Below are 21645 nucleotides of genomic sequence, written 5' to 3' on the forward strand. Positions count from 1 at the left end.
TATATTATATGCATTCTGCTATTTTAGTACTTCTACTTTTACTTTGACGTTACGCTCACACCCTCACTTTTTTAATCAGTGTTGTGAGTATGGTATAATTTTAACAACATTTCTATCGTGACATTGTCTCATTACACTAATTTTGTGTTTTTTATTCATTGCAAAACCCTAATCTGAAAACTACAGTTGTGGAATAAAACTTCATAATGTGATGTTGTATTGTTTTGAAAAGATATTGATCTAATATTCTTACATTTCCTCCCAACAAGATGATCCAAGTCACTCTGCGATATGATAAATACTTATACTGTATGTATCTAAGCACATCTGGCTGATAAAACTTTGCCCTCAGCAACTATAATTTCACATAAATGTTCCCACTTCAATCAAACCATGCAATTGAAAGTGTGTTTGACCTTTTCTGTTTAGGACGGTGTTGTGCATGTAAGTACAAGTTTCTCTGTGCTCACTTTGGATGTTTAAGGTGTGTACAATACTGAGATGATTATGTGACGTCACAACTTTTAGGAGCCAATCATGCAGAGAGTGTGATATGGAAACTTGAAACCTCACATGCACTGAGATCGGAGGCAGGAGACATCTGGAGCCCAGCGCTTAAGTGTTTTGAAATGAAAAATATTTGCATATTCAGAGATGGAAGTGGATTTTTCAGGGAGAGAGGAGGAGTTGACCTAGATGTAGCTTTAGGAATTTTTAATGAGGTAACAGAACTTTTTTTTTGCGTGTGTGTGGAAAAACTATATCAGACACAAAGTTATTTTCAGGGCAGGAAGATGATGGAAGGAGCATTGAAATATGCTGGAAGAGTCATGAGGCACTGGTACATGTACAAGTGAAGGTGAAGAGTGCTGTTTTGCACAAATGGCTTAATGTAGCCTGTATTGTGGACCAGTGGGTTGAACCCTTCCAGAGGTCACAAGATAAATCTGAAGGGGTCATGGTATGAGTAACAAAGCATGACAAAACTAACATGTTTAGTTAGTTTTGTTATGCTTTTGTCTTTTATTTGCTTTTTTTTGTAAAATAAGGAAGAAAACCTATAATCTTCTTCCCTCTTCAATCTAACGAGTAGAGTATTTATCTCAAGTGTTCAAAGGAGGAGCACTTTTGCAGATTACCAGAAACAGCTGCATCATAAACAGGAAGGTTACGAAATATATCAGGAATCTTGATAGTTATTTGTGAAGAACTCAGCAAAGCACATGTTTAGATTTCCACCGCTGCTTCCATATGTCTTCAAACATGTCCACTCGGCATCTTTATGTGAAGAATGTGAATAATTATGCTGCTCACATTTAGAAAAATATACTTATATGAAATCAAAACACAATATGTAAAATGAATAAACACAGAATCTGAATATAAAAGTCATTGAGAAGACCTTGTGACATTTTTTTGTGAATTAAACTAATGTATGACACTGACACCTTGTGTTAAGAAACACACATTTCACTTCTTAGACTCCTTTTAAGATATTAACCACAGTTTGTATCAATGTATTAATGTGTAGTATTTTAAATAGGAATAAAATTGGGTCTAAAATATTTGACTAGAAGTAAAATTATGTACATTTTTATGAATGAAAAGAACAGCAACAACACACAATTCGACGCCGCAAGCCCCGCCCCTTCTGCGTCACGACCTCAAACACACGGAAGTAGCTCAGAACTTGTCAACAAGGAAAGGCCGACTGACATGGTAACGTACTCAGCTTCTCCCCGCCTTGTAAAACGTCATTTTATCGTCTTTTTCACCGCCTGTAACCAACATGTTACGATTTATTCGAGTATTTAAACACCGAGTGTCGTGTTTAAAGCCGTTTTCCGGCGGTGTCGCGGCCCTTAAAAAAGAAAAGAGGCGAAACAAACGCAGAGAGGCTGTCGGGTGTTAGCCGTTAGCTCGCCAGGAGGCTAACTGGTAAAACGCCTGTAAATGAGGCGAGCAGCTGCCTCCTCCTCCTCCTCCTGCTCCTCCAAACCGAAACTAACTCACAGCTTTATCTCGGGACATAGTCTAAAAACTGTAAAAGAAACGTCACGAGGTATTGATCGATCCGAGTTGGCCATTTTCTATCGGGGTTTCTTTTATTTATTCCAGTTAGTAGCGAAGAAGGGAGGGATAACAACAGTTTATTTATACCTCGGAAATGGTGGCGATCCTGGCGTCATTGTTGAGAAGCTTAAAGGAAGGAAATCGTGTTGTGTAGTTTTGTGTTGTGTTCGTGTGTGTTGTTTTGTGTGAGGGCGTGTAAACACGGTGTCAAAGATCAAAATAACCCCCAGCGTACAAGAGCTATACAGTCATTTCCTGCTTATATAACACTTATTGCACTGTATATAGCAGTTCTCACGTGTGTTGTTGTGATGCATTAAATGCGAACAACTCGTGATATTTTCTCACCAAGCGAATAATGACTGAGTACGTGTTTTAAAATGTTAAATGTAGGAGCAGATCAGTAAAAGAGGTTGAAAATCAACTGCATTTAAAGGCAAATCTAATGCTACAAATTAGATTAGGGAGGATGTTGGATAATCTGTTTGAGTTAGGATGAAGCAAGGTACTAAAGACTACTTATAAATAAATAAGGACATTCAAGTAGTATTATTAGTAGTATTAAGCTGATGTCTTACAGTTGAGATCAGACAGACATAAATTAAAGAAATATCTGAGTTTCCACAGCATGAGTCAACATATTCAGACTGATTCTTTTTGGCTTTAAATCCAAAGATATTAAGACAACAGGAAGGTACAGAAATCACCTGTAGTAGTTTAAAAAAAAATGTCTATATGGTTCATTTGTGCTCTGTTGTTGTGGTTAGGATGCCACAAAGTGATGTCATGTTGTTTTTGAAAGCAGCAATTGTTTGAGCCTAACACATGACAATCAAATTAAAGAGACTCGCATGTGACTATCTTTATGTTAGCAGCATTATCTCATGCCGGTTTTATGGAGTGATAATGTAATGAGGATAAATGTTTGACTGTTTATTCACTTTCTCTTCCTTCACTTTGCAGGTGAAGTCTTCCTGAACCAAAACCTGCTGAGATGGCGCCTCTCTGACATTTTAGTTTCACCCTTTTAAAGTCTTCAGTTTTTTTTTTTTTTTAATCCTTTCCAACATTTTAGAGGACAAACGTCACAACAATGACCGCCACTTACAACCTCTGTGCTCTCCTGGCTTTCACCCTGACAGGTGAGTGGATGAACACCTAATGCACATGTGTTTAAATGTTTATAAAGCAAAGGTCGTGTTTGCACTCTTCGTGCCATACAACATTTATGATCAGTGTCGGCCGTTGTGATTAAATACTGGCCTGACTCGTTCTGTTTTTTTGTTTTTCTTTGCTCATTTCTCCTCTGCAGTGTGCAGCCGTTTGGAGCCGGCTCTGTGCTCTGGTAAGGAGACAAAACCAGTCAGCGCTCTGCTTCATGTTGTGTCTCTAGGTGTCAGGAAAAAGGATTTTTCAATGTCACATTCTTGTTTTATACTTTTCCTCTAACCTGCAGTGCATCACAGCGATCGTAAAAGAGGATATCAGCCTGAGCAGATCACATTTAGCAGAACTTTCACTTGCTTTACTACTTCTCTAAACCATTTTAACTAAAGTTTGACAATAGGTGTGAGGCTTAATAGAGTTTTAAGCTTTAATAAATAAATGTGTCCTTGTCTTTCTGTCCCTCAGCCCGCTGTGGGCATTCCCCTCAAGTCCTGGACAGCGAAGTGGGAGAGATCAGGAGTTCAGCGTACCACAGCTGGTCGTACCGCTTCGGCTCCACCTACGACTGCTGGATCATCAAGGGTTCAGAGGGAGAACCTGTTGTTCTCAGGTACAGAGGCCGAGGGGAGTTTAAAGAACCAGACATACGGGATGTTGCAACCGGAGTTCAAAGACAAAAGACATTAATTACTGCAAATCAGATCAGGCATACTCTCTGGGATTAGCTGAACGTCATGTTAACATTTACAGAGTAGTTTTTAAAAATAGTATTTTAGCAGGATATCATCACATCACTCTGCTTCATGATGACATTAATTGTGCTTTATATACATATATACAAAGAAAGACACAATAAGAACAAACATAGATTGAAAAAAAAAACCATTAGACCAAAAAAACCCCAACAACAATTACATATACCAATACATAGTGTTGTTGTCATCTTTTTTTTAAACAATGTTGTGCTGTCTCTTTAAGAAATTCTGTCGGTTAATTTCAAGTATTTTTTCTGCAGCTTTTCCCAGTTTTCAGTCCGGTGTAGGAAGGAATGGGTGTCTATAAAATCATCGGCCGGCGGCGAGCCGATGGTCCTCTGCGGCTCCAAGCTGCCACCGCCCATGGAATTCCCAGGGGGAAACATTACAGTGATGCACCACTTCCTCCCACATCTGTTCCCCGTGTCATCGTTTCTGTTGAGCTACGCCAGAGGTATGAGGCCACAGGTTTTTTTTTATTTCTTGTTTCAACATTGGTGAGTGCTGTTCTCTCTTTACAATGTCAAACTGTCTTTTTTTTCCTTTTGTCCCTTTCTGTTTCTGCACATCCAGACTCCGGTGAATGCCCGGTGACGTCTTTCGAATGCCCGGGGGGCCGTTGCCTTCCCCTCTCCTGGCGCTGCAACGGCCAGGTGGAGTGTCTCGGCCAAGGCCCCAGCCACGGCACCGACGAACAGGGCTGCAACCCAGAGGCCGAAACCCCAGAGCCTCCGAGACACGGAGAGGACGAGAAGGAAATCTACCCGGACACGAACGACGCCAGGGACTCGGAGAAACACAGGACCACCGAGAGGACGCAGAGCCTGGCGGAGATGGATCCCGACTCCGACCTGTGGGAGCTGCTGAAGGAGCGGGCGGAGGAGGAGGCGCAGGTGGATCGAGAGCAGCCGCCGCCGCCGCAGATCCACAAGGAGCTGGCTGTGACGCCCACTCCCATCGAGTGGCCCTGCGGCGGCCTCCTGCAGACCTTCTACGGGACCTTCTCCCCCCCGGCGCTCCGGGGTTCGGCTCTCTACTGCGTCTGGACTCTGGACCCTCAGGACTCGAGGCCCCTCAGGCTGGACCTGCAGCAGCTGGTGCTGGGGCCCGGCGACAGACTCACCGTCTACAACAGAGAGCAAGGCAAAGGAGACGTGATCAAAATTGTGAGTTTGCTTATTTTTATTTTTATTTTATATTGTGCATTTAATTCATATACAGTTAATGAATGAAAGAGAGAAGAAAAAACAACATAAATCACACAAATAAAACTGCAACTTTTACAGAAAAGAATAAGAAAACAATTTTTGCCAGATCACGGAGCATCATGTTGATTAGATCTCCCCACACAGGAGGACAAACAGAGCATCTGGTTGATTTCAAAATAAAACACAATGGACAAACTTTCCAATTAAATCATCACTTTGTCAACATTAGTTTCATCTGCTGGTACAAGCAACAAGTCATCAGTCAGTCAGAGGGTCCTAGACCTAACAGGTTATTATGGATGAAAAAATATTAATCATGGAGGTGTAAAACTGCAAAATTTTATGAAACAACACATTCGTTCTACAAAAACACAAACCAGAAGTAAAAAAAAAAAAAAAGTTAAACAGAAAATCAATGTTGTTTACATTTTAATTGCACTTCATACACGACTGTTATCACGATAGTTTGTAGTTTTACCGTGATCTCGGTCTCCAGCTGCTCTGGGCCCCGGAGACGGATCGGAGACGCAAAACATCCAGTGGTCGAGGGATTGATGGATAGATGGATAGAACTTTATTCATCCCAAAGGAAATTCTTACGCCAGGTTGCTCCAAAGGGAAATGTGCAAAGGAAATAAATAAAATACAAAGAAGAAATGTATGATAAAATACTGTATATCCTACAATGTCTAAAACAATAAAAATATACTAGCGCAAGACATAAGTTAAATACAGTACTACATAATTTGAATACAATACATAACTGAAATACAATATGATACTAGTCCAAAGCCTGAAGCATTTAAAAAGGAGGCATGTTATTGGCATGTTAGTGTTTATGCTCATCTCCTACAGAAATGGGGAGGAGTTAAAGAGTCTGATCGCCACTGTTGGCATCAGCTGATATGTCAAACGGAGATGGAGTCGGTGGGAATTGGGGGTTAGGGTGAAAAACCTTTTATCCTAACAAGACGTTCCTCTCCTGCGTTTTGACAGATCACCAGCGCCTCCAACTATAAGTCGGTACAAGTGGAATCACACACCGGTCTCCTGTCGATGACGTACGAGACGCTCCCCGGCTCGGAGGGAAGCGGGTTCAACGCCACGTTCCACGTGGGGAGCTACTGCCCCCCCTGGGAGGGCCGGTGCGGGGGGCCGTCGGGAGGCTGCTTCACCCAGGAGCAGCGCTGCGACGGGAAGTGGGACTGTCCCGAGACGGGGAAGGACGAGGAGGGATGCAAGGGCTGCAGCGTGAACCAGTTCGCCTGCGGGATGGCGGGGCAGAGGGCGGTGGCGTCCAGCCACTTCGCCGGCCGACCGCTGTGCTACCCGGTCACGGAGAGATGCAACTACCAGCTGTACTGCGCCGACGGCAGCGACGAGCGGGACTGCACCGTGTGTCAGCCCGGGACCTTCCACTGCGACAGCGACAGGTCAGTCCTGCCTGTTTGTAACTTTATTATTATATAATGTGACACAACATAGTGACATACATATATATATAAATATAGTCAAGCAAGAACAACTTAACAAAACAAATTAATATTAATTCATTCGGTACAGTTTTTTTAATTAAAGCAGAAGTAAGCGATATTTTTGTGTTAATATAAGTCTTAAATAGTTATATCTTCCGACAGCAATCACTTACATAGAGTGTTTGGACTGAAACACGGGTCTGTCAGTCACTCTGCTCTGCTCTGAGCCAAAGAGAAAACTTTTCTCGTATCCTACAAGTTTTATCCAATGAGGAGAGAGAACGGCATGAAGGGCTGTGTGTGCAGCCAAGGGATGCGCCTCAATGTGGTGATGTAGGGACGAGGACCAATAGATCCATGACGAGGACGGGGGCTGCTAACTCCATCGGCTGACAAGACGTTATGGTGCGTTCAAGGCAACTCGTAACTCGTGTTTTTCCGACCTGTGAAGTCGTACCAGTTCGATCTGGTACGAGTTCACAGGTCGGAAGTTACGAGTGGCTGTCATAGTGACTTTCACAGGTAAAACAGGTCGGAAAAACACGAGTGGGTTGCCTGGAACGCTACAAAGTCTTAAGTCGTGACTTGAAGCTGTAATTTACGGTTTCAAAAGCCTGCCTGGAACGCAGCATTAGCGAAAACGACCGGATCGCTTACTTCTGCTTTAATTCTATTGCTAGTATTTTATCTCAAAACATATTGATGTACAGAATTATATTATATTATATTATATTATATTATATTATATTATAATTATATTATATTACATTACATTATATTTTATTACATTTCATTTTATCATATTATGTATGCACGCTAATGGATACTTGATACTTGAATTTCCTTTGGGATCAATAAAGTATCTCTAAGTCTAAAATAAATGAAGACATGAGAAGCAAAGACAAAAAAAACAAATGGCTAAATAGAGAAGCAGACAAACACATGAGCAAACGGCAAACAAAAGGCCATAAACCAAATTATCACATGTACACGTTTATAATCCCTTCCCGATCCCTCATAAACTTCTGAGGAAGATCTGTAACGACAGGTCAGTTCTGCCTGTTTTTGTCGGTTCTCCTATTGATTTCCAGACTGAAAACCTGGTTACCTCATTGACGACAGCGGCGTTTTACAAAAACAATGATTTTCCCCAGTTGCCACGGAGCTGCTGATGCTCAAACCTTTCATCTGTAGGATATTTAAACCATGTTATTGACCTAGAAACAAAACTCCCGTCAAGGCTCATTGAGTAACCGCTCAGCTGCTGTGATTTTATTTTATTTTATTTTTTTTTACATTGATTGTTTTGCCTGAATGTTTGGTGTCTTGGTTGTGGTGAGGTTGGTTAAGAGCAAGGTGCGTCCTGTTTACTTCATCAGAGTGAGTCACAGGGTGTGTGCACCGTGCACGAAGCTCAACATCTGAGAGTCAAAGGCATTTTTCTCATGTTTGAAGCCTTTTTTCTGTGACTTTACAGTTGTGTTGCATGTTAAAATGTACATTATCTTAGAGATATGATTTTAAAAAAAGCATAATATTGGTGATGAAAAGTGCCTAAAAATGTGTAAAATGTGTCTGTTTTTCATGCTTTATTCAAACATTTTTCACCTTTTATAGGTTCTGTTACAGTTTCATATCATGGTTTATTATTTATCTCACATATTATCCAGTGTCTCTCTCTCTCTTGTGTTTCTCTTGTTCGCTCTAACGCACCGACCGTCTCGTGCTCCTGTCTGCAGGTGTGTGTTTGAGAGCTGGCGCTGCGACGGCCAGGTGGACTGCAGGGACGGCACCGACGAGCTCAACTGCACCGTCATCCTGCCCCGCAAGGTCATCACCGCGGCAACGGTCGGCAGCCTGGTCTGCGGGCTGCTGCTGGTGATCGCCATGGGCTGCACCTGCAAACTGTACTCGCTCAGGACCCGGGAGTACAGGTGAGGGGGTTTCACTCTCTCTAACGCTGCAGCTTCACTCACTTCATGTTGTTTTGATTTCCAGACGTCGCAGCCGCTAGAGATCTTTTTTTTAAATTTTTTTTTTGTTAACACTGCAGCCGGGTTTTGTTGATAATCAGACGCAGTGAGTCACAAGAGGCAGACGTTGTTTTCCTTCAGCCGCTGCCAACACGACCAGACAGCAGCTCTCGCAGCCAGCACCGACACACTGAAACTACCAGCTCTCTGCTGTAAACGCTTGAGCTGCTTATTTGTAATTTATCGGCGATTTATATGATAAATAACTGTTTTATTAACCTGTGTATGAATCTGTCAGGAACCTCCACAATGAAAACTTTCACATGCTTGTTGTTGGTGTCTCTGAACGCATCTTAACATGTTTTAACGTACTATACCCCCAGAATTAAGAGCCATCAATGACCTGCCACTTTTTAAGTCCAATCTTAAAACCTGTTTGATTAGCATCGCTTTTAACATTGAGTGATGCTGTGACAGCTTCCTGTTTTCCATGTTTTTATTTTGTTATTGTTTCATGTTTTATTGTTCAGTGTTTGTCTTATTCTTGCTGTGTTCTTAGATTTTAATTTAATATCTTTTGTAAAGCACTTTGATCATCATTTTAGATGCTGTAAATAAACTTTGATTTGATTTGTTCCTCTTGCAGCCTGTTTGCTCCGATCAGCCGTCAGGAGGCGGAGCTAATCCAGCAGCAGGCCCCGCCCTCCTACGGTCAGCTGATCGCCCAGGGCATCATCCCCCCAGTGGAGGACTTCCCCACAGAAAACCCCAACGAGGTGAGGGAGACGAGGACCAGCAGCTGCTTACACACTGATAACACACTGATTTTTTAATATTTTTAAATTTGCTCCACCAGAATTAGATCAATAATCAGATGGTAATTGATCAGTTTTATCCATCGGTTCACCAGCATTATATCTCATACATAAACATATTGATATATTAAAACATATTGATGTACAGAATTTTATATGTACCATTATATTATATTATATTACATTTTATTATATTATACTATGTTATATTATATTTTATTATATTACATTTTATCATATCATCATGAGATTATTTCTTTATATTTGACACAAGAGTCAGGTATGAACTGACTAGATTTTAGTGTTTAAACATCACTATGACGGTTTTGTGTTGTTGCCTGTTCCCTGATTGGTCGGCCCGTCTGTCCCATTCAAGCCTTGAGGGAATTTCATCAAATTTGGCACAAACACTCACTTGGATTAGAGGATAAACTGATTAGATTTTAGAGGTCAAAGGTCAATGATTAGAGACTATTTTGCTTGGTCCACTGTGACGTTTTGTTCTCCTCATCTCAGCCTTTATCTGAGTCTTGTTTTTGCTTCTTTAACGTCAGTAACCAGTTGTTATTCCTGCCGACACAGGCCTGGGTGTCGGGCCCTCAGCTGACAGTAATGTGAACGCTCTGGGAATCGAACCCCTGGGGTCGGCTGCGTGTGTTAATCCCTCAGACCTCCCCTCAAGCTTCAAACGACCAGAACAAATTCATTTAACGCTTTGAACGTTTGTGAGAACAGAGAGAAAGAGAGAATGAAAACTCTGTCTTCCAGAGCGAATACGACAAACACTGATAATCAGTTTATTCATGGGAAACGAGGCCTCGCTGCCGAGTCGCACATTCTCTCTAACGGTGAAGTCGACAGCAGCCCCGAGTTGTCGGTCTGTCTCCGAGTCATGTGCTCCACTTTAGTCTCATTAATCCCCGGCAGCAGGCTCCGGCCCGAGGACGGAGCGGTGTTAAGGTGAAGCCGACGTGCTGTTGCCAGGCGAGTTCACATCAAGGTGCTTTTATTATTAGACGGTGAGGACGGAGGACGGTGATGGAGGAGGATTAACTGTATAAAACAAATCACATGCTGTCTGATGGGTCACGTCCAACACACAGAGCGGTTCCTTAAACACATTCTCTAAAAACCGGACCTTGAGAGAGTTTTTCCATGCCCTCATCTCCTCAAGGCTCCACTACTGTAACTCCCGTCTCTCTGGAATAACCCACAAAGCACCGGGCCAAAACGCAGCAGCTATCGACTTCTTACTGGGTTTAACAGATGACGTCATATCACCCCAGTCTTACCGTCCTTGCACTGCCTTCTAGTTAGTTTTAGAAGTGATTTTAAGATTTTACTTTTTACATTTTACTTGTCACTTTTAAGGCTCGCACTGCTCTGGCTCCAAGCTATATACAGTATACTGGGACAACCTGCCCAGGGCTTCAGACTAACTTTTTTCCCCTAGGAGCTCAGTTGCCCCTTACTTAAAAATTTAGGAGCATTAGCAGAAAATTCAGAGGCGCACACCACTTAAAGGGATAGTTCAACATTTTGGCAAATTGGCCCATTGCCATAATCGCTATAGTCATAGCAGTAGGTTCATTACCTTTAATTGTAGGTGTAAGCTATTTTCAGTACGGCGGAGCGCAGCAGCTGGCTGCTCAGAGCTACGCTATGGAGGCTAACGGAATTTCTTGGTTTCCCTCATTAAACTCATCAAATTCAACATCCCAAAACTCCACAGCGCTTTTGTAGACAAGTTGTGACCTGCACAACCACCACGCTATGAGATAATGACGGAACGATACGAAACGGAGCCGTTTTCGAGGTAAATACAGGGTAAATACGGAGACTGCTTGCTGAAAAACTGTCCCTGAACGCAACGCGCATCAGCGGTTTTGTATGAATTTACCTCGAAAACGGCTCCGTTTCGTATCGTTCCGTCATTATCTCATAGCGTGGTGGTTGTGCAGCTCACAACTTGTCTACAAAAGCGCTGTGGAGTTTTGGGATGTTGAATTTGATGAGTTTAATGAGGGAAACCAAGAAATTCCGTTAGCCTCCATAGCGTAGCTCTGAGCAGCCTGCTGCTGCGCTCCGCCGTACTGAAAATAGCTTACACCTACAATTAAAGGTAATGAACCTACTACTATGACTATAGCGATTATGGCAATGGGCCAATTTGCCAAAATGTTGAACTATCCCTTTAAATCAACTCGCTAAGCAAATATTCACATTTCCTCTTCACTCATGATCTTCACACACATTGAGCTGCTACTGTACCTGTAACGACAGATTCCAGATTCATTAAGTCGCCCCTTTCATGGTTCACCAGTTTTAACAAAAAAATGGCAAATTTGCTGGTTGCACATGTGCAAATAGATCAAAAATGTAAGTGCACCGTCTCAAAATTTAAGGGCAAAATGCTCCCAGTTAGGGGCAGACTGGAGCCCTGCCTGAAGAGATGAGACGTACAGAGTCATTGACGTCTTTTATTCACTTCTTAAAACCTACTTTTACAGTCTTGTTTTTATGTGACGTCATCCTCCTCTTTTTTATCATCTTCTTGTTTTACTTTTGTTTCCTATCATTTTTATTCCTTGTCTTCATCTACCCTTACTCTTACTTAGTTGGTTTAGTTCCCCATCCTACTTTTTAGATTCACTGATTCATTACCTCATTCTATCTCACAGTTTTACTCAGACGCTTTTAGTTTTACTTTTATGCCTTCTTCTGTTTTTAACCTTTAATCTTTTCTTATCTTATCGTATCTCATCTTATCTCTCTTTGTCATGTATAATCCCTCTTTTATTTTATTTTATCAAATGAACTGCATCCTGCAATTTGACTCCTCCTTGTATTGCCTGTGTTGGGCGCTCCATCTCCTATGGTTTTATGACACTTGTTTGACTTGCTTGTGCTTTTAAAGGTTCTAGTTGAATAAAGTTATTATAATTATTCTTATTATTAATAATAATAAAGTTTGATCAGTGGTTTGTGGGTAATAAAATAACAAATTTGGGATGATTTTGATTATCCTAGGTCTAATTTTCTCTCCTTCCTTCTCCCTGTATCAGACGTCGTCGCTCTCTCTGAGGGGAATCCTCCAGCTCCTCCGTCAGGACGCCGCCAGCTCCCCGCACCGCCGACGCCGACCTCGCTTCGTCCGCCGGGCCGTCCGCCGCATGAGGAGGTGGGGTCTGATCCCCCGGCCCCCGTCCAGGCCGACCCAGCCGTCGTCGAGCTCCTCCGGGGGCCAGCAGCCGTCGGACGCCGCCCCCCCGGGTCAGGAGCCGGCCCACTCCCCGCCCACCAGCTCCTCGTCGGCGGTGGAGGCCGTCAACCAGCCGGTGCCGCTGAAGCTCGGCCTGTTGGTTCAGACCGAGCAGCAGCAGCAGAACCAGAACCAGGAAGTGGCGTTGCCTCCTCTACTGCCGCCGTCGCCCGCCGCCTCCCCGCCTCCTCCTCCCTACGCCCCCCCGGCGCCGCCCCCGGCCACGCCGCAGTCCCCCCCCGTGGCCGTGCCCCCCAGCAGCCCCTCGCTGGCCTCCATCTTCCACACGCTGGGCCTGAGCATCTCCCTCTTCAGAGCTTCGCCCTCCTCCTCTTCCTCCTCCTCCTCCTCCTCCTCCTCCTCCACCAACTCCATGCCCCTCTCCGCCTCGCCCTCCTTCTCCTCCTCCTCCTCCTCGGACGACGAGGTGCTGCTCATCCCCCTCTCCGAAGACACCACTTCAGAGGACGACGTGCCCATGCTCACCTGAACGACTCCCCCCTCCCTCCCCCACAGCACCTCCTCTTCCTCCTCCTCCTCCTCCTCCTCTCTTGTCTCCTCCACCCACTCATAACTGAAACCCGAGTCTTTCCACGTTAGTTTTTGAACTCGAGCACAGGAGTGGCCCCACAGCGAGACTCAGCCTCACTGTGCAAGTCTGGTGCCTTTTTATGATCGCTTTTTTTTTTTTTTTTTTGGATTTGTCGACTCACGGAATCAAGTATTTGACCGTTTCTAAAGAACTTCCTAAAGAAGGTGTAAGTTTTTAGACGATATGAAAAAAAAACAAAACAAAAAACAAAGCACGGCTGATGTATGTTGGTTGTTTCGGAGAGAAAGCATTATAAGTGAGTGTTGGATGTGCACTTAATTAATTAATTAATTAATGCTGGGCTGCACATTTGAAGGTAAACTTTTGCACAGAAGAATCTTCCCTATCCAGATACTGAGGCAGTCTACTGTCAGATTGAGTGATCAGAGTTTTTATTGATGGAAATTATTGTGTTTGTATGACTGCAACTGTGTGAATGCTTTTTTTTGTTGTTTTTTTTTCCTTTTTTTGCATTTTAGTCTTACATAGACAGTGGAGTATGTTTGTAGATGTGGATTGTCCCCACATACTTCTGCCACTTGCATCCAGTCTCATGTTAATATCACAGATATAGAAGAAAACAAACAAAACGAATCATTTCCCCCTATTTAAGTGCCTTTTGAGGAGTTTCCTGTAGATCGCTGAGACACACACACACACCGCACACGTAACGACACACAGAGGCACGTTTTCCTGACATCACAGCACGCATCCACACATCAGTGACTTTATTACAACACAAAAAACAAAAAAAACAAAAATAGAAAAAAGAAATGCATGTCTATTCTGCAAGCTGGCAATAACTAGTTCGGGACCCCTTGTTTTAGTGCACAATAACTCCCAACGTAACTGCGTGTTTCAGTACACACTTCCTAAGTGAATGTATGTAATCTACAAAAAGCAAAATGTGTCAAAAGACAATCTCTTTGGTGCCTGGTTCTAGGATGTGTGTGTATGTGTATAATGTGTGTGTAAATGTGTGTGTAAATGTGTGCACAGGAAGGTGAGGCGCCCCCCGAGGCCCCGAAAATCACAAAATAACCTCAACTTGAATCTTCAGCCCCCCCTGTGGGGAAGTGATCGCATTCTGTCACGTTTTTGACACAACAGACTTGTGGTGTGCCATTTGTATTGTTGTACATTTTATGGTGTTTTTATTTCAGCGAGTTACTTATCCTTTTTTTTTCTCTTAAGTTGTTCTTTTTCTTTTCTCTTTCTTTTTTTTTTTTGCTTTGTTGAATGTATAAAGGTCAATGTGGAGTAGCCAGAAGTTTTAAATTTTGCAGTGTAATGAGGTAAATGAGAGAGAAAACGTGATTTTATGATTTATTAGGGTCAACTTCACTGTACATAAGTAAAAATGTGGCTGAGATTAAACGATTTGCACTTTTAGGGGTTTGGTGTGTTGTGTTTTTCCGCTCAGTGAGGTGAACGAGGGTGGACGATCGACACCTCAGCGACGGAGGTGACGGACGTGTGGCTTTGTGCTTTGTGCTTTGTATTCAAACGTCCTGCAGAGATTCACACAGACACAGAGAGAGAGGGAGAGAGTTCATCGTCAGTCGGCCGATCAGGAGCGGAGGTGAACACATGGAGACACTGAAGCTGCATCTAACTACCAGGTAATAATTATCACTGTATTGGCTTTAACTGATTGATTAATGCTGCAGGAGAGTGATTATTGGAGATGAATTATACTTTTTATTGTAGCTTCTTACACCAGAGTTGGATCCTTAACATCTTTCCACAGTGACCTTTTTGGTTTAATCTGTGAGATGACAACAAAACAACATAATGTGTTTTCTTTAATGAACATTTCAGTAGTTCCACCTGTAAAGGGATGGAAAAGTCTATCAAATGTACACTGTTTAACTGCACTTTTGATTTGATTAGATTTGAAAAAAAGAGAACTAATTTGACTAAATGTGGTTATTGAACACTTTAGTTAATGCTACGTATTTCTGAATTAAGAATGTGAGCAGTAAAGACGCAAGCTAAACAGACTTATGTTGCAATGCTTCGGCACAAGATGTTAAGCTCAATAAGGCAACGACAGACAAATGACTACACAGCTTTTTATGTTATCTTTCTGTAAAGTAGTTTTCTGTTCATTTATATTAAATTCCTGTGGTGTTTTCTGTATAAACTGTTGGAAGAAGTTTAAACACACTTAACTCAGCTTTATTTATACAGCACCTTAAGCACACATTCTTTCAAAGTGCTTCACAGTACACAGAATATAAAAACAGCAACAAGAAGGAGAAAAAAGACAATATAAAAAGAGAGCTGAATGATCATAAAAGCTGTTTTAAAACTTATCAAATAAACTCACACTCACATGATCGGCTACTTTCACTTCACTGAAACCCCAAAGTCTCAGGGAGATGATCAAGAACACAAACAGTGTCCTTACTAACTGCTGTAATTTGAGTTCTTTACTAAATAAAATACATTAATTAGTGAGAACAAAAAATTAAAATTCACCTTAATGTCAAAATATTGCCTATAGATTTATAAATATAAGAGTAATGTGTTTTATTTTAAATTTTATAAAAATATAAAGACATAATATTATGAGCTGGGTGGGATGAACGGCAGCCAGAGACACGTCACTTTATAAATCAACATGTGGATCAATTCACCATCACCGACCTGTGACTTTTACGCAGGTTACAGCTGTGATCATGGTTTCACCTCCGGCCCAGAGCCTCTGGGTGTTGGTGTTGTTGGTGTTGTTGTTGTTGTTGGAGCTCCGTGGATCCCTGCAGAGATGCATCTTTGACGAGGTCCAGGCTCAGGTCAGTGAGGTCACACCCGGACCTCCGACTGGGCCCGAGCCCCCGCTGACCTCTGGGCAGCAGCACAGCAGACACCCAGGATGGAGGAGCAGGAGGAGGAGGAGCAGGAGGAGGAGCAGGTCACCTTCACCTGGCCTCTCGGTGCTGGGACAGGAGGCCCCGCCCACTCCTGCTCCTCCACCACAGCCAATCAGGATCCACACCTGGATCGCTAAGGAGAGCGACAACCTATCAGACGGCGAGACGGTCAGACTGAAGTCAGCAGTAGAGGAAGCTGTGAGGAGGATGTCTTCTTTATTATCAGGTACACACACACACACACACACACACACACACACACACACACACACACACACACACAAACATTCATATACAGAGACTAATGTGTAGAATAGAATGAATAGAATGCCTTTATTTGTCATTATACTCTCTGTATAACGAAATTAGAGCCCCCCTTCAGTGCAAACAAGCAATATCATAAAAATGCAATATAAAAAACACTTCAATAATATAAAATAAATAGATAAAAATAAATAATGTATTTGACCTATTGACCTTTCATCAGTAACCAGAGCACCAGGTCCTTTGCTGCTCAGCAGAGACGTCGACAAGTACTGCAAGTTTATCTGGAGCAACTCAAGGAATACCAACTACAACAGGTGTGTGTGTGTGTGTGTGTGTGTGTGTGTGTGTGTGTTTTCTTCTCCAGTCCTTCACACACTCTCCCTCATCCAGATGTGAATCTGCTTATCTTTAAAATTCTTTCCATCTTTAGTTTACATACAGTAGAGAATAGATTTATGTTTGTTTTGTGTCCACTTGTGTGTACTGTGTTTGAACCCACGGCCTCCTCTCTGTCATCTATCTGCTGTATAAAAAAATAAAAAAACAACATAAATTCAGATGAAAACAAGCTGCTAATAATATAGAGTATTATTTAAACTTTACTTAAAGTTGCAGCATAAAAACCACCAGTGAGAGTGAGATGAATGCATATTTTGGTAAACAGTGGCATCTTGTGGTTGATGACCTGTCGTCTCTCTGCAGCATTTTTAAAGGATGTTTATACTAAACATCTGCACTACACTTTGTAAACATTAATTTCAAATAATAATAAGTATTTTTATTGGATCTTCATGTATTTAAAGAGTTAGTTTTTGTTCCTTCAGCTGCGGCCGAGCCAACAGCAGCTACAGGAACGAGACCTGCCTGGATGTGACGGTGAGGATCAGTCTGATTGGTTTTAATCCAGTACGTATATGCTGTGTGTCATGTCTGTGTGTGGTCACTGTCTCTATGTATTCATATATTCATATTATTATATTATCACCAGATCCCTGATGATCACCTGGCTGGATGTGACATTTACCCAGAGCCTGATTCACCTCACAGGACTGTTCTCAGACCAGCCGGAGCCGGAGTCTCTGACACCGACTTCCTGTTGTATCTCCACATTGAGTCCACAGACAGGTGCAGAGCAGAGGTGAAGACTCACTGAACACACTCTGACAATGCTGTAAAACACATTGTAGTCAAAGGTTTTCAACCAAAACAGGAAGTTACAAAGTCTTTCACAATAAAACTGAGCTAAACTATAAAAATACCAAACAAAGAACAGGCTTTACTTTGTTATGAGCTTTAAAATTCACATTCACCACTAGATTTGAACTTTATTCACATCTTAAACACTCTGTGCTTTGTTTTTTAAAGTTGCATTTAATCATAAAATGTAGTTGTGTCTTTACATTGCATAAATATTCCTTAGAAGAAATTACACAACATCAGATTATTTCAACAGCAAATATTTGAAATATTTTCACTGATGAAAATGACAAACTCAGCAAGCAATTGTATTAGAAACAGAATCAAAATACTTTATTAATCCCCCATTGAAGGAAATGGTTATTTAACTGCACTCCGTACATATATACAGATACTACTACTACTACTACTACTACTACTAGTAATAATAATATTAATAACGATAATAATAGCTCCCATGATCAAAAATATACACACCATGTATAGTAAATAATCAACAATATATACAGTACAGAGTTAAATAGTTAAATATTTCCAGGCCTTAGACAGTTTGATCAGATTGAATTATGTACAGACTGTATGGGGATTGTTCTCTCTATAATATATATTCTATATCGTCTCTGTCTCTCTGTCTGTCTGTGTCGTCAGCCTGATGTGTTGGCCTACGCTGTCCACTGTCGGACTGACACGAGTGGACGACCTGTGGCTGGAGTGGTGGTGATGTGCCGGGACAGAGTGACAGCAGACACATACAACCACCAGGCTGCAGTGCAGGTACCACACGACACGTTACATCCATAAGTCTGTTACCTGAAGTTTTTAATCACACACCGTTTGTCTTAAAAGTGACTGATGCGATGACATTAAATAAAATAAGATAAAGTGTTGATTATAATGAATAATGTAATTTTGCAGACTGTGATCCATGAGCTGTTCCACGCCCTCGGGTTCTCTAAACATCTGTTCCACACCTGGAAAGACTGCTCCTCCTCTTCTCAAGGTTTTTAACCCCATTTCAAAGAGAGATTAACAGATTAAAACATATCAGCTCTTTAATTACATGTTTCTGTCTGGTCTGTGCTGCAGTGGGTGTTGGGTGTTTCCCTCGGGGGAAGGTGATCCACTCTGACGGATCGGGCCAGATGAGGATCTACTCCCCGTCTGTGGTCTCAGCCCTGCAGAACCACCTGCTGTCAACAGATCCTGAGCTGGGAGGACCACTGGAGAACCTGGTACTCAACAGATCAGTAAACACCTTTTCCTCCCGTGTGTCAAACCTCCTGTTGCCTAGGCTACAACCTGCCTCCGTCCTGCAGGACGCAGCTGCAGGCAGAGTGTCCTCTCACTGGGAGTCCCGTGTCCTGAGGGGATCCATCATGGCGGCGGCGCTGGAGGACTGGACCACAGTCCGGATCGACCCGGTCACTTTGGCTGCACTACAAGACACAGGCTGGTACACAGTGAACCTGAGCCGGGCGCAGAGTCTGGTCTGGGGCTCAGGTGAGACCCTAAGAAGTGTAAACTATTTAGATAAGATAAGATAAGATAAGATAAGATATGCCTTTATTTATCCCACAACGGGGAAATTCCAGTGTTGCCAGCAGCAGTACACACATACACATACAATGTCAAAAAAAGTGCATGAGTATTAGAAAATATGTATGTAAACATGTACATACAAGGAAAAAAACAAAGTGCAAATACAAATATAAATAGATGTAAATATGGAGCATAGAATATTTTAAAATGGTAGTGATATTTTGAAAAGGAATTCATTACATCAGCTGCAGTGTTTCTGTCTCTGTAGGTGAAGGAGCTACGTTTGGCTCCGTATCAACCTGTCATGATAACTCCTCTTCTTTTTTCTGCACCGGCAGGTAAATCTTAAAACATGTATTTAATTTATTCTTTAAGTGTCACTTTATTTCCAGTATTAATGTTTGCATTATTCATTCTCTCTCTCCACAGTGAACTTGGGTGTCATTTTCTCCACCTCCACAAGGGGGAGTGCCAGACTGATTTATACCTGGAGGGATGCAGCGTGTTTAAACCCCTCATGAATGCAGTAAGTTTTATTTCCTCTCTAAAACATAATCTCCCAGATTTTTCTCTAGACTTGTAGATTTTCAATATTGTAAAGTAGTGACACCTGTATTTCATTTCCCTGATTCCTTTCTAACATGTTTTCTTCATCACCATTGCACCTGACCTTCTTGACCTCCAGAGTGAATGTTGGAGGGAGGAAAACAGCAGACAGCCGGCTGAAGACGACCTCAGTGGGGAGATGTGGGGCCTGGACAGTCGCTGCTTCCTCTCCAGTCTGAACAGACAGGTGTGTGTACGTGTGTGTGAATGTCACCTGTGATTCCCAGAGTTTTTCCTCTGTCTAACTTTATTTCCTCTCGTCTCTGCAGAGTCCGGTTCCTGCAGTGAACGGCTCAGTGGAGGGTCGCTGCTACAGACACAGGTGCACTGGACCAAACAGGTTCCAGGTCCAGGTGTCTGGTTCTGAGTGGGTGGACTGTCCAGCAGGAGGCGCCACTCAGGTAACCAATGTGTAACTACTAAGTAAATAGAAAATACTAACCTCTACATCTATTAGCTATATAATTACCAATGTTAAAGCTCCTTCTGCTATTCTGGATTATGTTTACAGAAATATTACTAATGTATCACAATTGAATTAAAAACTGAAGGCAGCAACTTTGAAATTCATGAGAGATGAAGGGAACCATCAAAGTTAAATTTTCATTTGAAACGGTGTAATAGACATTAGTCACAGATTGTATTTACTTTGTGCCTGTTACGTGTGGCCAGGAGTGCCTATCAGTTTAATATGTTTGACAATGATAATGAAACAAACAAGAAACAAAAGAAGAAAGACTATGTTGCTGCACCTGCTCAGTTGGTTTATCTTCCTATGCAAGTAAAGGTTGGAAGAACATATATGTTTGAATTGCAAACACCTCTGCCACTGTATCTGGTCCTAACAGTCTAAACCTTTTTCAATCTCAGCCACTTGTTTACAGGAAATCATATGACAGCAGAGCACTTTTAAAACTAATTTAAATGGCTCTCACTACTGGTGCTGCAGCTGTAGACTCAGTATAAAGTATAATTCATACAGAGGGGACAAATGCATTTTTTGATACAACAGTTCTGATCTGTCGTTAAAACCACCCATCAGAAATGTTAATGTTACAATAATCCTCCGTGTCTGAGCAGACTGTGTTTTTCAGCTCTGTGGTGGATCCATCATTTAAAGCCCGATCATGTATGTAAAAATCCTACTGATTTTACTGTCACTGTTTTTTATTTCTCAGGTAAAAGGCTTCCATGGTTTAGTCTTCTGTCCTGACAGGAGGTTGTGTCTGTACCCCGACATTACTGCTCCTTCAGATGGTGTCAGTACATTTTCTGCTTCTAACACAAGGTTAGTGGGTAAAAGAAGGAACCCCCTTGGTTTAAAATAACCTCTAGCTGAGGCTACAGATAGCTGACCACCACTGGCGTGAAAGTTGTATGAATGAATAATGGTTTCTGTAAAGCGCTTTGAGTGTCTTGAAAAGTGCTAGGCTATATAAATCCAAGCCATTATTATTATTAACCTCATATTTACTTTGTTTTATTTTCAGTGAGCTCTATGAGACGTTAACCTCAGTCCAGGACTGGACCTGGTCTCTGGTCTCTGCAGCCACAGCTCTCAGCTCCACTGCTGCTCTGTGTCTCCTGGCTGCTCTCATCGTGTCCCACAGGAAATGTGTCTCCAGCAGCAACAGGATCCACACTGAGACACAGCTTCACAGGCACAGTTAAAAACGTTTTAAGCACCGCCAAATTCAACCAAAACTGAAAGTTCTAAAGTACTGCTTTTTTGGCCTAAATTATTTCTTTATACAGTATTCTTGGACAAATTGGCCTCCGTGTACTTAGAGCAGAGGTTCTAATATTTAGATATAAAACACTTCAGTGTTGTTACATCTGC

The 21645-nt window shown here is 42.2% G+C and overlaps 2 protein-coding genes across 2 annotated transcripts; both read left to right on the forward strand.

Annotated features, from left to right (window-relative positions):
• The first annotated feature begins 1685 nt into the window (after positions 1-1685).
• On the forward strand, positions 1686-14712 carry lrp10 (low density lipoprotein receptor-related protein 10). Its single transcript, XM_085758907.1, has 10 exons — positions 1686-1719; positions 3037-3215; positions 3386-3418; positions 3706-3850; positions 4256-4449; positions 4569-5161; positions 6200-6636; positions 8418-8612; positions 9298-9427; positions 12532-14712. The coding sequence occupies exons 2-10, from the start codon at positions 3167-3169 to the stop codon at positions 13216-13218; spliced, it is 2463 nt and encodes an 820-aa protein (XP_085615033.1). The 5' UTR covers positions 1686-1719; positions 3037-3166; the 3' UTR covers positions 13219-14712.
• A 1292-nt stretch (positions 14713-16004) lies between these two features.
• On the forward strand, positions 16005-21476 carry cirop (ciliated left-right organizer metallopeptidase). The gene is made up of 14 exons (XM_085759356.1): positions 16005-16422; positions 16684-16777; positions 17288-17339; positions 17452-17601; positions 18309-18434; positions 18576-18660; positions 18747-18892; positions 18977-19160; positions 19468-19537; positions 19629-19725; positions 19885-19998; positions 20075-20206; positions 20984-21093; positions 21296-21476. The coding sequence occupies exons 1-14, from the start codon at positions 16005-16007 to the stop codon at positions 21474-21476; spliced, it is 1959 nt and encodes a 652-aa protein (XP_085615482.1).
• The last annotated feature ends 169 nt before the right edge of the window (positions 21477-21645 follow it).

This window comes from Trachurus japonicus, chromosome 18, assembly GCF_045865225.1.
Source record: "Trachurus japonicus isolate A0001 chromosome 18, Traja_1.0".
In the NCBI taxonomy this organism is placed as follows: domain Eukaryota; kingdom Metazoa; phylum Chordata; class Actinopteri; order Carangiformes; family Carangidae; genus Trachurus; species Trachurus japonicus.

Excerpts from the sequence above, each read along its gene's own strand:
- lrp10 (XM_085758907.1), top strand. The coding sequence starts at position 3,167 with ATGACCGCCACTTACAACCTCTGTGCTCTCCTGGCTTTCACCCTGACA. Across the intron at positions 3,419-3,705 it reads GGAGCCGGCTCTGTGCTCTG|CCCGCTGTGGGCATTCCCCT; the intron begins GTAAGGAGACAA and ends TCTGTCCCTCAG. Across the intron at positions 4,450-4,568 it reads TCTGTTGAGCTACGCCAGAG|ACTCCGGTGAATGCCCGGTG; the intron begins GTATGAGGCCAC and ends CTGCACATCCAG.
- cirop (XM_085759356.1), top strand. The coding sequence starts at position 16,005 with ATGGTTTCACCTCCGGCCCAGAGCCTCTGGGTGTTGGTGTTGTTGGTG. Across the intron at positions 18,661-18,746 it reads CTGCTCCTCCTCTTCTCAAG|TGGGTGTTGGGTGTTTCCCT; the intron begins GTTTTTAACCCC and ends TCTGTGCTGCAG. Across the intron at positions 20,207-20,983 it reads CAGCAGGAGGCGCCACTCAG|GTAAAAGGCTTCCATGGTTT; the intron begins GTAACCAATGTG and ends TTTATTTCTCAG.